This window comes from Nannospalax galili, unplaced genomic scaffold (genome assembly GCF_000622305.1).
Source record: "Nannospalax galili isolate Female #2095 unplaced genomic scaffold, S.galili_v1.0 scaffold54, whole genome shotgun sequence".
Lineage (NCBI taxonomy): Eukaryota > Metazoa > Chordata > Mammalia > Rodentia > Spalacidae > Nannospalax > Nannospalax galili.
This window is the reverse complement of record NW_008341028.1, coordinates 8,700,506-8,715,610: the sequence shown is the minus strand read 5'-3', so window position 1 is coordinate 8,715,610 and position 15,105 is coordinate 8,700,506. Positions and strand designations below refer to the sequence as shown.

Here is a 15,105-nt window from a genome sequence, read left to right as displayed (position 1 = left end):
TTTCTTTGGGGTCTTTTTACCCTAACTGCCTAGCCAATTCCTACCTCCTATTCTTATCACACCATCCTCTGAAGAGGTTACCCAGCTTGTGGATAGGGAATCGGGACTCAGACCGCTCTGGCTTCTTCCATGCTGAACAGGGACACAGGGTGAGGCAATTGGGGTACCCCTTCAGTGGGTCTATCTAAAAGACTCCCAAATTGCATAACTCTTATCTGTAGGGAGAAAAGAAAGTCCTTGACTGGTAAACAGGAGACATGAAGAAGTAGAGGCAAGAGTAGTTGGCATTACAAGTTCTAGACAGGAAACCAGAAAAAAGTCAGAACTGAGCAAATTTCAAATGTTCCTATCAGAGTCCATTGGGATTTTTTGACAAGAGATTCCAAAAGCATCCCTCTAATTTGTTCCTCCTCATTTTTTCTTTTGTCTGCCAAGGCTGGACTCAGGACTGAGTGATGGACTCAGGATTTGTTTTCAGGCAATTTGATAGTTGTTGGAGTGGCTAGAATCAGTGTCAGTTCCCTCTCAAAGCTTCTAGATAGGGGGAGAAAACAAATTTATCCATCATTTTAGAACACTAGCGGGTTGTCTCCCTTAGCTACAGGTGGGCACTACAGTATTGGAGACCAAGATTTGAAGTCTTACATCTGAGCAGCACTTTCTGATTCAGAACAAAATCATCAATGAGAAATAATTGTCTAAATAACTTTTCATATAGACTTAACCCTAATGTCTGAAAAGTGTAATCCCCTGAACTCTTAAAGAAATATACTGATCATTTTACTCTTTGGTTATACTTTCCTTTTGGGTGTTTAAGACCATACAGTTGGCCCAAATAAACCAATTTATTTTTACTCTTAAGGTCATTTGAGGATCTGTTCCTCAGGGGTCACATGAGCTTGGGAGGAGCTCCTGGCTCCTTTCTTTCACCAGTTCGATCTATGTGAAGATAAGTCAAAGGTCCTGCTCAACCACAGCTGGCTTCACTTGGAAGCATGGAGGAAATGTTTCTTCTGAGTTGACCCTCCTCTTTGTAGACTGGACACTGGTTCAAGCCCATCTGGTGGGGTCTCCATGGCCTCTCTGAACAGGACAGGTGACTCACCACAGTCACAGGACATTTTGAGAGATGCTCCATAGTCCCCTGGAACTTAGTCTACCTTGGAGGGCAAGGAGCAAAAAACCCTCTTTTAAGTCCCTCTGACCAGATTAGTATAGGCCTCAAAGCATGGCTGTTAAACATCCAAGAAGGTTAGTTCCACCAGTCTGGTACCTTTAATTACTGTGTGCTATGTAGATAACACTTGGGCAAAAACAAATGTTCTCAGATAAACCTTGACTAGACATATATTTTTTTCCTTAAACAAGTTGACTAAACTATAACCTTAGAAATTTTAAGGTTATGTGTATATGATTTTTGTCTCATCCTTTATAACATAACAAACCTACACAGACCTTCATCACTTGCGTTCTTTATGTGGGTCTGTCTGTCCATCCCTCACTCAGACTTCCTCTTTGCTCAAGACTGGGCCATGAACTTCTCTGGGACATGAGGAAACAGTTTCCTTTCTCACAGAATCACCAATGTGGGAGGGAGGGAAGAAGACAGAGAGGGAGGGCTAACTTCTGTCTGCTCGGGAGCCTTAGAACAGCCAAAATCCTCAGCTGAGAATTAAACCTTAGGCAGACCAAATGCCAACATGTCTCAACACATGCACGATATCACAGGCAGGCTGGGGACCCCACACCAGCCTGTGCTGGCCTCCAGCTATGCTTAAACAAATCATACTGTCTGAAGAATTCTCATTTGACACATGACCGAGTTTGGGAGGTGTTTTGGAATGTTGAGGCCTCTGGGCTCCTCCTTGGGGTGCCATGTCCTCTTCTCACATAGGGTAAACACACCAGCACAACAGTATCCCTGGGCGTTTGTGAACCAGGGGTGGGTAGGACGTCACTGGCAGGCTGGAGACCCCTTTTCTAAGCCTACTTCTAGCATGGAGAGTAGAACTTGGCTTATGCACAAACAGAAATCATGGGTTTTGATCTCTGGAAGCAACTGCACTGATGTTCGAATACTCACTGTCGGAGACACAAACACTTTGGACCACGATCCCTCCAGGGTTCTCTGAACAGCACCCTCTGTCCTCTCCTGACAACAGACACCCTTCCCCCTTGCAGGAGCTGCACCCTGTGGTGTCAAGGATCAGTGACATCTCCCCCCCCCCACCCCAGTGAATCCCACTATTGTCTCAGCGGCAGAATAGGTGGCTTTCCTTACCTTTCCCTTCGGTCCCCATTCTCTCCTCTTTAGCATCTGGGGAGGCTCCTCAAGGAGGTGATGCAGGCAGGCTGTGGCCAAGCCAGTCCTTCCCAAAGTCCTTCCTGACTGCAGCAAGCCCACTTGGCCACAGGGAGGACTGGTCCCATTCCTACCCCCTGACCCATCCTCCAGAGATACCCAGGCTTCCCTCACTGGCCTGACCGGGGGCTCAGCAGCCTAAGTAAGCCAGCCTGTAAACCCTACGGCAGGGTCCTCCCTGACCCTGACTCTTCTTGTAGTGACAGTGATGAACAAGACAGCACCATGGACGACAACACAGCTCTCCTGCACTTCCACCTCAAATATGAAGCAGATGTCCTCTTCACCAGGTGGGCCAGCTCTGCAGCCCAGGGAGGGAGGCAGGAGAGGTACAAAGAGGGCCTGATATGGAGCTAGACCCTGCACTGAGGGGCTCTGGGGTGGAGCCAGGTATGTCTCTATTGGGTCCCAGCACAGTTCTGCATCCATTCCAGGCAAGGTGTCAGACTAGAGGAAGGACAACCAGGCCTGACACGCCCTCCCTACCCCAATAACCAGCAGGGACAAGGCAGAGTGAGCAGGAGGAGGTATCCAGCACATACTTAAGCGAGGCACTGTGTGCAGAGAAGTAAGAGAATGGCAAAAACCTCTTAAGTCTATCTGGGGCTGGAGAGATGGCTCAGCAGTTAAGAGCACTGGCTACTGTTCCAGAGGACCCAAGTTTAGTTCCCACACCCACATCAGGTGGCTCACAATCACCTGCAACTCCAGCTCCAGGGGTTCCACACCCTCTCCTAGCCTCTGCGGGTACCTGCGCACATGTGCACATGTATAACATATACACATAAATGCAAATAAGTATTTTAAGTCAATCTGGAGGTCCAGGAAGACAGCTCAGTGGGCAAAGCACTTGTCTCACAGGCCTGACAACCTGAGTTCAAATACTCTGAACCTGCCTAAAATGTCAGATGTGGTGGCACATATCTGTAGTCTGTAATCTTAAGGGAGATAGGAAGTAGAAACAGGAGAATCACCCAGAAGCTTGCAAACTAGCTAGTCTAGGATACACAAACAGACCTTGACTCCTATCCCAGTTACTTGTTCATCTGGCCAGCACTGACTCTCCCTACATGGCCCTGCCTTTGTCTCTGCAGGAGCAGCAGCCTAAGCCACTATGAGGTCAAGGCCAACAGCTCCTTAGAGAGATATGATGGCACTGGGCCTCCCTTCAACTGTGTTTTCAAGGTAAGGCTGAAGGGCAGCTGGGAGGTAAGTGAAGGGCAGGGGCTGGGAGCTACCACCCTCTACCCCCCAGTTGGAGGGGAAGAGTCTGGAATCAATGCCAGGGCCTGAAGCCCAGCCTCAACCTTGCCACCCATTCGCTGTGTGACTTATAGAAAGTTATTTGCCCTCTCTGGGATTTCCTCTCATCTGAATGACACCCAGGCTGGATTGATGGGCATGTATCAGAGTGTGCCTACAAATTTTGAAATACTAAAAAAACAGTAGTTGGAAAACAAAAGTTTACTTTCCCCCACAAAAGAGGCCCAGCATTGATGGCTTTTCAGAGTCATCCAGGATTGAAAGGCTGGGAAATCCAGCTACATCCCAGATAATCAGCTTCAACTTCATCTCACAGCCCAAGATGGCTGCAGCTCCATAAATCAGCCTCTCAGCCCAGCCTGTAGGAAAGAGGAGAAAAACTTGTCCCTTCCTGGCTAAAAAGCTTCCTGGTTATCCCTCACACTTGTGGTTACCTCTTATTGTCTGTAACATTGTGATTTAGCTGTGCGGGAGGCTGGGATGTGTGGCTTTTTGTCTTGATTCTGTCACACGAATGTGTGCCTTAGCAGCCTCTGCTGCAGAGGACCCCTCAATCTCTCCCTCCCCTGAAATGCGTTTGTCAGCTTCTGCTACAGCTGTGTGAGGGCAGGGGCAGGCTGACAGCTGAAACAGGACTGTAGATACCCCAAGACCCATATGGCTTGTGTTGCCCAAAGCCACACACCAGCCTCCCAAAGTCCAGCTGAGTGTGTTCCATCCAGATAGACTAACACATACTCAGTTTGATAGCCTTCCCTGATTAGTGACCACATATATATCAGTGGCTGCCACCATCTTCACTCCTGAACTCTACAAACCTCTTCCCCATAGCCAAGAGGACTGGATGGTGGTCCTCACCCTCCAGGTTCAGGCCCCACTGGTGCATCGAAGTATCATGGAGCCCCCGCTTATTAACTCTCATTGACTGTCCTCTATGCACCCAGCCACAATGTGGCAAGGCTTTGCAATTTTCATGGTGCAAACCTTCTGGGCCTGCATGAGTTTGTCCCTGGGTCTGGCTGGTCCCTGTGGGCCCCCTTGCTGTCTCCATTCCTCAATTGTTGCTCATATGGACTCCCCTCCTGCCACAGGTGCAGAATCTGGGCTTTTTTCCTATCCATGGAGTGATGATGAAGATCACCGTGCCCATTGCCACCCGGGGTGGCAACCGTCTGCTGATGTTGAGGGAATTCTTCACTGACCAGGTACCAGTGCTCTGAGGGCCGGCTCCGGCAGAGAACAGAAAGAAACAGACACACTCCTAGGCATGTCCCTGCTGTCTGGGCCTAGCTCCCTTCTCCAGGATCCTGGGCACTAGGCCTTCTGGGAGGAGGAGAAAAGCACATACCTGGGAGCTGGTGGTGAGGCTTAGTGTGTGCATGCATGTATTTCCTCTACACAGGTCAACACGTCCTGTAACATCTGGGGGAACAGCACTGAGTACCGGGTCACCCCAACAGAGGAAGACTTGAGTCGTGCCCAACAGCTGGTACGTATCACCAAACCAAGAGCCAGGGGAAAGGGTTAGAGTGCCTCCGCATTCCTGGCCAAGTATGTACCAATAGGAGTTTCCTGAGGGCCAGCAAGATGGCTCAGGGGTGCCTGCTGCCTAGCCTGATAGATTGAGTAGAATCCCCAGACCCTACATGTGAAAGAAAAAAACAGTTCCCACAACTGTCTCCTGACCTCCACACAAGTGAGCGAGCATGTGTGCGCACGTGCGCACACGCACACGCACACACACACACACACACACACATTCAGTTAAAAATGTAATTAAAAATTAGTTTCTTGATCTGGAATTGGGAAGAGGAGGGGGTGTGGGAGGGGGAGAGGGACAAGAGAGTAACAGGGGGTGAATATGACCAAAATACTTTATGTACAGGTATGAAACTGTCATAATGAAACTCATTCTTATGTATGATTAAGATATGCTAATAAAAAGAACTGAAAAACAAGAGTTTAGGGACTGGAGAAACGGCTCAGTAGTTCAGAGCACTTGCTGCTATGGCAGGGGACCTGAGTTTGGGTCCCAGCACCCACATGGTAGCCTACAATGACCTGTAACTCCAGTTCCAATGATTCCAATGGCCTCTTCTGGCCTCCAACAGCACCAAGTATGCATTTGGAGCACTTACATACATGTAGGCAAAACACATATAAATATAAACCTTTTTAAATATTTTATTTATTATCTTCATTCTACATGTATGAGTGTATTGCCTGCATGTATGTAAGTGCACCTGTGTCATGCAATGCCATAGAGGTCAGAAGAGGGCTTCAGATACCCCTGGAACTGGAGCCAAGGACGGTTCGTAACTGCCATGTGGGTGCTGGGAATCGAACCCAGGTCCTCTGCGAGAGCAGCCAGTGCTCTTACCCAATGAGCAAAAGTAAAAATAAAAGCCAGGCACATCAGTATACATCTATAATCCAAGCACTTGAGAGGCAGAGGCAGGCAGATCTCTGTGAGATCAAGACCAGCCTGGACTATGTAGTCAGTTCCAGGCCTGCTGGGGATACAGGGAGATCCTGTCTCAAGAGAAAAATAAATAAATAAAGAGACACTTTTGAAGTCTTCTACATTTGACCAATGATTTGGCCTTTGGCAGAGTTGGGATAGGCAGCAGCACCACCTCACTTCACAAATGACTTTAATAAATTCTAATTGGTGGAAGACAAAGATTTGTTTGAATTTTGCATCTATTACTTTTTCCATTCAATCCTTATTAATTGCTTTTCTTGTCATATTACTCTGGTTTGTATCGCCAGGGCAGTGAGAACCAAAGTGATGGCAAGATTGTCAGAACTGTCTTCGTTCTATTTTAGAAGAATATGATACTTACTCTATGTATATATGCGTGCAAATGTAGAGGGGGAGGGAAGGAGATAGAGGAGAGAGGGGAGGGGGGAGAGGGGGGAGAGAGAGAGAGAGAGAGAGAGAGAGAGAGAGGAGAGAGAGAGGGAGAGAGAGAGAGAGAGAGGGAGAGAGAGAGAGAGAGAGTCAAGAAGTTCTCTGGGGACTGGAGAGACGGAGAGATGGCTCAGCTGTTAAGAGCACTGGCTGTTCTTGCAGAGGACTGAAGTTCACTTTCACAGCACCCACACAGCAGCTAACAATTGTCTATAACTCCAGTTCCAAGGGATCTGACACCCTCTTCCAACCTCCATGGGCATTGCATGACACAGATGCACTTAAATGCAGGCAATACATTCATACACATAAAATAATAAATAAAATATTTTAAAGTTCTCTGAAAGTTTATATCATGAAATTTAATTTCCTAAAATACTTTCCTGCCTCTTTTACAATAATTATATCCTTCATCTTCTAACCTGTTTATATGGTAATGACACTAATTTCTTAATGTTGAACTAAAGTTCTGTTCCTAGAACATCCCCACGCTGGTCATTATGTACAACTTCAAAGGGAACTTCAGATACAGCATCCTCAGTTTGTCTTCCAGTTGTCCCTTGTGTTCCCACACACCTCTATCCTTAGCCCCGTTGCCTTTCTGCCTCCCTCCCCTAATTGATCCAGTCTTGGGGCTGACCCATCTGTCTGGTGGCCCAAGTTCCTGCTCACATTCCAAGGCACAGTCCAGGTGTAGTGGTGCATGCCTTTAATCCTAGCACTCAGGAAGCAGAGGCAGGTTTATTCCTGAGTTTGAGGCCAGCCTACCTACATGTCAAGTTCCAGGCCAGCTAAGGCTACATAAATAAAGGCCTGTCTCAAAAAACAACCAAAAACATTCCAAGTCACAGTCAGGCTTACTGCCACCCCTGTCCCCACACCCCTGTGTTCGTCTCTCTTCCAGAATCACAGCAACTCTGATGTGGTCTCCATCAGCTGTAACCTCAAGCTGGTCCCCAACCAGGAAATCAGCTTTTACCTGACAGGGAACCTTTGGCTGAGGTCCCTAAAAGCAGTAAGTAGAATGCCTGTAGGCTGGGAAAAGGGGGATGGGGTACTTTGGGGAGTCTCCCACCTGGGACTTGCCTGGGAGAGTCAGGAACAGAAGCTTCTAGAACCACCTCTGAGGAGGTCCCTGGTTGTACAGCTCAAGTTCAGATCCATGAAGATCACAGTCATCGCAGCCTTGCAGCGGCAATTCCACAGCCCCTTCATCTTCCGAGAAGAGGACCCCAGTCGCCAGGTGAGCCCCTGGGAGACTTACCCTCCCCATGTTCCAACAGGAAGGAGAGGAACAGGCAGACTGAGAAGGAGGGAAGTCAGGTGGGAGCTGGGGAGAGAGCTTAGTCAGTAAAGTGCTTGCTGTGCAAGCATAAGGACATGAACTCAATCCTCAGAACCCACACAAAAAAGCCAGTCCTAATAGTTTATAATTCCAGCACTGGGGAAGTGGAGACAGACACCTTGGAGCTTGCTAGCTTAGCCTACTTGGTGAGCTCCAGGGCAGTGAGAGACCCTATCTTAAAAAGCACAGTCAGGCTGATGGCACCTGAAGAATGATATCTGAGGTGACCTCTGACTTCCACATGCGCACACATATGCATGCCAGTTGAATAGATTTTTGGGGCAAGACTGGAGAAGAGGCAGACACAATGCCTTGGGGTGCTGGGCTGTGTGTTCTCGGCTATGGGAGAGGACAAAGGGGCATCTTGTGTATTTTACACTAGAGGAAGGTGAGACTGGACACCCACACCCATGTACTAATGTGGCTTGCTAACTGGCTGCCCAATAGGGCTGTCTTGGGCAGGCTAGCCATGTGGACTGAGCATCTCACCCTCTTCTCTGCTCCCCTGAAGCCTCAACTCCAATGAAGTACAAGCAGCGTGGAGAAGGCCATGGGTTGTGAGATGTCTCAGGGCTGAGGCTCCTTTTTAGCTAGATAAACCCAGGTCTGTCCCGATCGCCTTCACTTCAGGGTGGAGGAAAGGCTCTGGTAGGTAGATACTGTCCTGAACAAGGACACACTGAGTCTTGGAGAAAAACTGGGTCCTGTAGAAACAGATAGGGTAACTGGGCATGGGACTCTGCTGCCCCCCACTGGCCTCATCTCAGAAATGCTGGCCTGGGCTATAGGCTAGCATCCCTCTCTCACCCCAGGAGATCCTTAACAAAGGGAAGCCAGCCTTTACAAAGGGAAACCACAAGGGTCAGTCTCAATAAGGTGGGGCCTGCCAGGTGAAGGGGCAGCAGTTGCCAAAGCCCAGAAGCTCCATTCAGGGACCTGCCTAAGAAACAGGGAGGAGAAGCCACATCCTGGTGGCTTGACCCAGGGCTGGGGCTCTGGTCTGAGCCCTGTAGTCCCTGCCACATCATCCACTCTGTGGGAGCTGGCACACATCCAGTCTCCTTTATATTCATGGGTTCATTCATTCTGCATTTGATGGGTGTCCCTCTTGCCACTCAGGCTAAACAGCTGACTCAGAGATGACTTAGGTGAACAAGAGCACAGTAGCAATCAAGTGTGGATTCAGATGGGGGACACAAAGGCACTGAGGGGAGGAGTGGGTCAGAGAATGTCCAGGGAGACCTTTTTGGAGACAGGCCCTTTGAAGTAATCTTGAAACACATATGTCAGTTTTCCAAGCATCTGGGAGGGAGGTGTGGAACAGGCAGCACAGATCATGCTTCTCCTCACATTTAGTGGGTATCTTTCAGGCAAATTCTCTTCCCATCCCAGCACACCCTGTCTAGGTGCCTTATCTGTGGAAAGCCAGCAACCCCATGTGAGGTCATGTAGTATACTGGGCTCAGTTAGATCCAAAGGGCTTAGAATGCAGCCTACAAGGATAGAAAGAAAACACATACCTCACACCTGAGGCCCATCATGGCCCTACCTGTTCCAGATGTAGAAACTGAGGCAGTGTGAGGTCAGGCCTGGGGAAGAATTGACCTGCCTTGAGTTGGATAGTGGGTGTGGTAAGCACTTCACTCATCCAGGCTCCAAGACCGAGCAGCGGACAAAGCCAAGAAAACTAGGGAGATGCCTCAGTTGGGGATCCAAGGTTCAGATCCCATGTTCATGATCATGTAACCTCAGTGCTGAGAAAGCAGAGACAAAAGTCCCTGAGCTTGCTGGCCAGCCAGTGTAGCCAAATTGGCAAGATGAAGGTTCAATGAGAGATAGGGTGTCAAAAAATACAGTGGTGGGTTAGAGAGATGGCTCAGAGGCTAAGAGCACTGACTGCTCTTGCAGAGGACCCAGGTTCAGTTCTCAGCACACACATCATGGCTAACAACTGTCCATAACTCTGGTTCCAGAGGATCCAACATCCTTTTGGCCTCAGTGGGCACTGCATGAACATGGTACACTTACATACATGCAGTTGAAACATTCATACACATAAATTAAAAATAAATATATCTTTTTAAATATGGTGATGATGCCCTGTGTGGTGGCACACACTTTCAATACCAACACTCAGGAGACAGAGACAGAAAGATCTCTGTGAGATGAAAGTCAGCCTGATCTATATAGTGAGTTCCAGGCCAGCTGGAGCTACAGGGAGACCTTGTCTCAAAAGCAAAAACACAAAGAAACAGGGACTGGAGAGATGGCTCAGCAGTTAAGAGCACAGAGGACCCAGGTTCGATTCCCAGCACCCACATAGCTACAAACAACTGTCTGTAACTCCAGTTTCAGGGGATCTGATGCCTTCTTCTGTCCTCCATGGGCATTGCATGACACAGGTGCACTCACGTACATGCAGGCATAACACTTGTACACATAAAATAAAAATAATAAGTAAAATTTTGTTAAAACCTGGTGATAGAGGGCTAGAGAGATGGCTCAGCGGTTAAGAACACTGACTGTTCTTGCAGAAGACCAGGGTTCAAATCCCAGCACCCACATGGCAGCTAACAACTGTCTGTAACTCCAGTTCTAGGGGATCCAACAGCCTCTTCTGTCTTTCGAGGCCATTGCATGACACGGGTGCACTTACCTACATGCAGGCAATACACGCATACACATAAAATAAAAATAATAAAAATAAAATATTTTTTAAAACCTGGGGTTGGGGTGTAGCTCAATGGTAGAATGCTTGCCTAGCAATCAAAAAGTCCTGGGTTCGATCTCCAGCACCGCATCTCCCAAAGAAAACTTGGTGATAGAGAGCAACTGAGGAAGGTACTTGGTGTCAACCTCTGCCCTACACACACAGACACACACACACACACACACACACACACACACACTAATTTTTTTTAAGTAGCTCAAAGTTTGGGGGTAGAAAGATGGCTCAGCAGTTAAGAGCACTGGCTCCTCATACAAAGGACTTGAGTTGGGTTCCCAGCACCCACTTGATGGCCACAAGATGGTCTGTAATTCCAGTTCCTGGGGAACCAATGCCCTCTTCTGGCCTCTGTGGGCACTGCATGCACGTGGCACACATACATACAAGCAGGCAAAACACTCATAAGTATAAAATAAAAAAATAATTTTTAAAAATAGTTCAAGGTAATCCTTGGCTACGTAGCAAGTTTGAAGTCAGCCTGACTCTGTCTCCAAAAAGGAAAAAGAAAAACAGTTGAAACGGCTTCCCAAGCCCTCAAAGTGCCGTGGGCCTAGGCTCTATGCTGTGCCCTCCACATATCCCTGAGTTCAGTGACCCTGAGGCTCAGGGACTACACCAAACAGATCAACACTGAGATGTTTGGCAGAGAGAAGGAAGCATCAAGGAGGACTGAAAAAGAGTAGCCCGTGGGAGGCAGAGGGAATTCGGGGGATCAGGTGGCTAACGCCAAAGGCAGCATGTACAGGAGCAGCACTTCCTGGTCACCATGTCAGATGTCCAATTAGGCAGAGCTGGCTGTTTCAAAGCCTTGGCCAGCTGTCTCTGTTCTATCTGCCAATGGAAGAGTTGCAACTCCCCACTACAGGCATATCATCTCCTGCCCAGGCAATCACCCAAGTCCCATAGTAGTGATGATGATGTCCTTGCCCACCTCCCTTTGCAGGTCATGTTTGAGATCTCCAAGCAGGAAGACTGGCAGGTCCCCATATGGATCATCGTGGGCAGTACACTGGGAGGCCTCCTGCTGCTGGCCCTACTGGTCCTGGCGCTGTGGAAGGTGAGGCTCCCAAAGGTAGGGACAGGGGTAGCATCCCTGTCTGAGCCTCAGGGTTCTAGGCCCTGTGGTCACTGCTACATTCTCCAGTCTGTGGAAGCTGGTACTGCCCAGATCCCCTCATTGCTTGCCTACCCCCTAGTACCAAGCCTGTCCTGCAGCAGGCAGAGTGGTCAGGGCCAGCAGAGACCACCCAAACTGTGGTCCCAGCCTTGCCTGGGAGCCTTTGAGAATCCAATGGAAACTATAATTCCTCTTACAAGGAAAAAAAAATTAGCAAATATAACTACACAAAACTCCAACAATGTCAGTCTCTTAACAAGTCCAACAAACCCCCCATCTTTGAACTTCTGGTTAAGAAGTCTGCGGTCAACCTTCCTCTGCTGTAGACGAAGTGAGGTATGCCAGAGAAGGGTGTCAGCTGAGGCTGTTATACAGCACGACTCTTGCCTCCTGCTCAGGGTTCCATCCATCTGTGTCCAGTCCACAGAGGGAGTTTGAGAGTAGAGGTACTCAAGATGAGCTGGGGGCGTTTAAGGAAGCCCTCTGAGGGAGGAAACCTGAGAGGGCTAGTGGACAAACAGCAGGTGATGCAGGCATTGCCCACCCTGAGACTGTCCCCCTCTGTCTTCCCACAGCTCGGTTTCTTTAAAAGTGCTAAGCGCAAGAGGGAGCCTGGCCTGGGCCCCATCCCCAAAGAACTGGAGTGAGGATGTGGAGGAGGCTTCAAGTTGATGGGGGTCAGAGACCAGTCCAGGGGTGTGCAGGCCCAAGCCTGTGGTCCCCACTGAGCTGGAGCGGAGAGGACACCCACTGGCTTTGCATTGATCTCATCTCTGGAGCGGTAGCCCCTGACCCCTATGGGATGGACCTCAAGCACGTGTTAGGAGGAGCCTCTCTACCAGAACACTGGGACACCTCCAGGATAGCCCTACGGATTTAAAGGGACCCCTCCAAGGCCCACCCTGAGGCCTCCCCCAGGCTCTGTGGAGACCATCCACTGCCCCAGACACTAAGGTGCTAGGACTTTTGTTATTATGCCCACCTCTGAAGAAACCCAGGGAGGAACCTGGCAAATACAAGCCCACTGTGCATACTTCATCTGGACCTCTGGTTCCAGGACCCTGCAGCCCAGCAGTCCCGAATTCTACAGCATACCCTCCCACCTCTCACCCCTGAGCTTGGCTCCCCAAGCCACAGCCACCCCTTCCCCACAGACAATCCCCCAAGTTCTCCATGAATGAACCTGAGCTGTGAGGCTTGAAGGTGACAGCTTGCAGACCAGGCATGAAGACAAATGGACTGAGAGACTGTGCAGATGGGCAGGTGGGACATAGGATGCTGGACACCACCCAGATATCAGAAGGCAGCTGAGCTCTCCACCAGGGTCCCACTAACCACCACCCACACACTCCCCTGCCTACTCTCCTGCTTCCCCAACTCAGCTGCAGTCCCTCCCAACTGCCTCCTAGGTACCTCATGGGGTGTAGAAGATGTAAGCCCTTGGGTTCCCCATACCCACTTGTCTCCCTGCTGCATCCCTGGCACAGATGCATTGGCCTGGCTGCAGTCTGGGAACAGGATTAGAGGTGGGAAGCCTTCACTTCTTGCATCAGCTCCCCTACACACACACACACACACACACACACACACAACTACACACATACACACACACCCTCTCCCTCCCTTCTGCCCACCAGTGTGTGGGAGAAGAGCTCCAGGGGGTGCACTGTGGAGGTGCCCTCTCTGGTGTGCACTGAACAAAGCCTGTGCAAAGCCCCTCAGAACCTTACAGCCTCGGTGGCAGATAGCTATCTCATCTGCCAGCCCTCGGGTCAAGTGCGATGCCCAACAGTGGCACAAAAGGACAACGGGCATGCTGGTGCCCAGCAGAGTAATTTATGCCTTATCCTTTTTGTTGAGACAGAGATGAATGGATACATCAAAGGCATCCGTTCCCCTGTGCATGGTATGACCTTTACTGTCAGAAATATTTTTAAGAAATGTTTTTAAAGGGTTTAAAAACAACCAATAACCGACATACCATTGTATGAAGAAGCAAAGGCACACTCTGCTTTGAAGAGGGAAGCAGAGGAGGGCTCCTGCTTGTATCTAAATGTTGGGGACAGTCTTGTCCACTGTACGACCATCTCCTCCCAGGGGCTACCTGGCCTCACTCACTGACATCTCTAGTGGTGGAACACTGTTTCCCTTCCCCCACCACCATCACCCACCCAATCTCAGGTTAGGTGGATGACTAGAGCCCAATGTGTCATTGTGGCCCCTGCCCCTGAGCTCTCCAGCTCTCCCCTCACAAGCTCCCAGACCCTCCAGGCTGGGACTTGAGAGTCGACCCTCACACACATTGACTTGTGTTTCCTCACACAGGCTGCTCTTGAACCAAGCAATCTCTATTCTATTCTTGTGCCATTCACCTCCTGGGTTACCAAGTAACTAAAAAGCATTTGATTTGTTTAAAGATTGGTGGGGGGGTAGCTGAGACAAGGTCTCCCTGTAGCCCCAACTGACCTGGAACTCACTGTGTAGACCAGGCTGGCCTCAGTCTCACAAAGATCCACCTGTCTTTGCCTCCTGAGTGCTGGGATTAAAGGCGTGCACCACCACCACGCCTGGCTAAGATTTATTTTTTTATTTATGTGTATGTGTGTATATGTTCTTGCATACACACATGCAAACATGAGCACATGCTCTGGTACCCAAAGCCAGAAGCGGGAATAGGAGCCCTTCTCCACAGTAAAAATCAAGATTCAACCCAGGAGTGCCCTCTCCCCAGCTTCAGGAGAGCTAAATGAGGGCCGACTGTGAAATGATTAAATGAAACCCTAAACTCAAAAGCCCTTCTCTCCTAACAGAATCATGTCAGTGGTCACCCTTATGAATGGGGTCACTGGTGAAAAGAGAATGAACCCACCCTCTAAAGTGTGTCATTTGAATTGGTGGCATGTCTTCTTTCAAACACTGTCAGATCTGAGAATTCGGTCTTGAAAAACCTGATTTGCACAGGTTGGCATTCATCCTTTTGAAAGGTCAGCTGTGACCACTGTGCAGGCCAAATGGTTGCTCAATTGCAACCTCTGAACTCAGAGGCAGTCAGTCTTAGCCCCAGGACTCCCATCCCTCCTACCTACACCAGATGATCTAAATAGCCAACAAGGTAGAGGAACCAGGCAGCTTGTACTTTCACAGCCTTCTGCCCTATACTCTGTCTCTCCTTTTTAATTCTCCCTTTCTGAATCTATTTACTTTTAAGTAGGAATGTCCAGGGCTGATCATAACAGTGCCTGGAAGGGCAAACAGAAAAGATGCACTTTAGAAGGAGCAAAGCCTCATCTGGGTGCTTTAAACAATAGGGAAGTAAGGGCACTGTGCCCTAGAGATGCCCATCCAACAGCTGGCAAAGGTGCCAGATATCACTTGT

The 15,105-nt window shown here is 49.2% G+C and overlaps 1 protein-coding gene across 3 annotated transcripts in view; it reads left to right on the top strand.

Moving 5' to 3' along the window:
• Itga11 (integrin subunit alpha 11) overlaps positions 1-14,100 on the top strand; it is a 128,846-nt gene extending 114,746 nt beyond the window's left edge. For all 3 annotated transcript variants that reach the window (XM_008836535.3, XM_029565025.1, XM_029565026.1), the window contains 8 exons: positions 2,563-2,652; positions 3,457-3,547; positions 4,717-4,830; positions 5,028-5,114; positions 7,444-7,554; positions 7,687-7,782; positions 11,556-11,669; positions 12,305-14,100. In XM_008836535.3, coding sequence (XP_008834757.1) covers positions 2,563-2,652; positions 3,457-3,547; positions 4,717-4,830; positions 5,028-5,114; positions 7,444-7,554; positions 7,687-7,782; positions 11,556-11,669; positions 12,305-12,376 — 775 coding nt within the window. In that variant the 3' untranslated portion in view covers positions 12,377-14,100. The remainder of the gene's footprint in view (positions 1-2,562; positions 2,653-3,456; positions 3,548-4,716; positions 4,831-5,027; positions 5,115-7,443; positions 7,555-7,686; positions 7,783-11,555; positions 11,670-12,304) is intronic.
• The last annotated feature ends 1,005 nt before the right edge of the window (positions 14,101-15,105 follow it).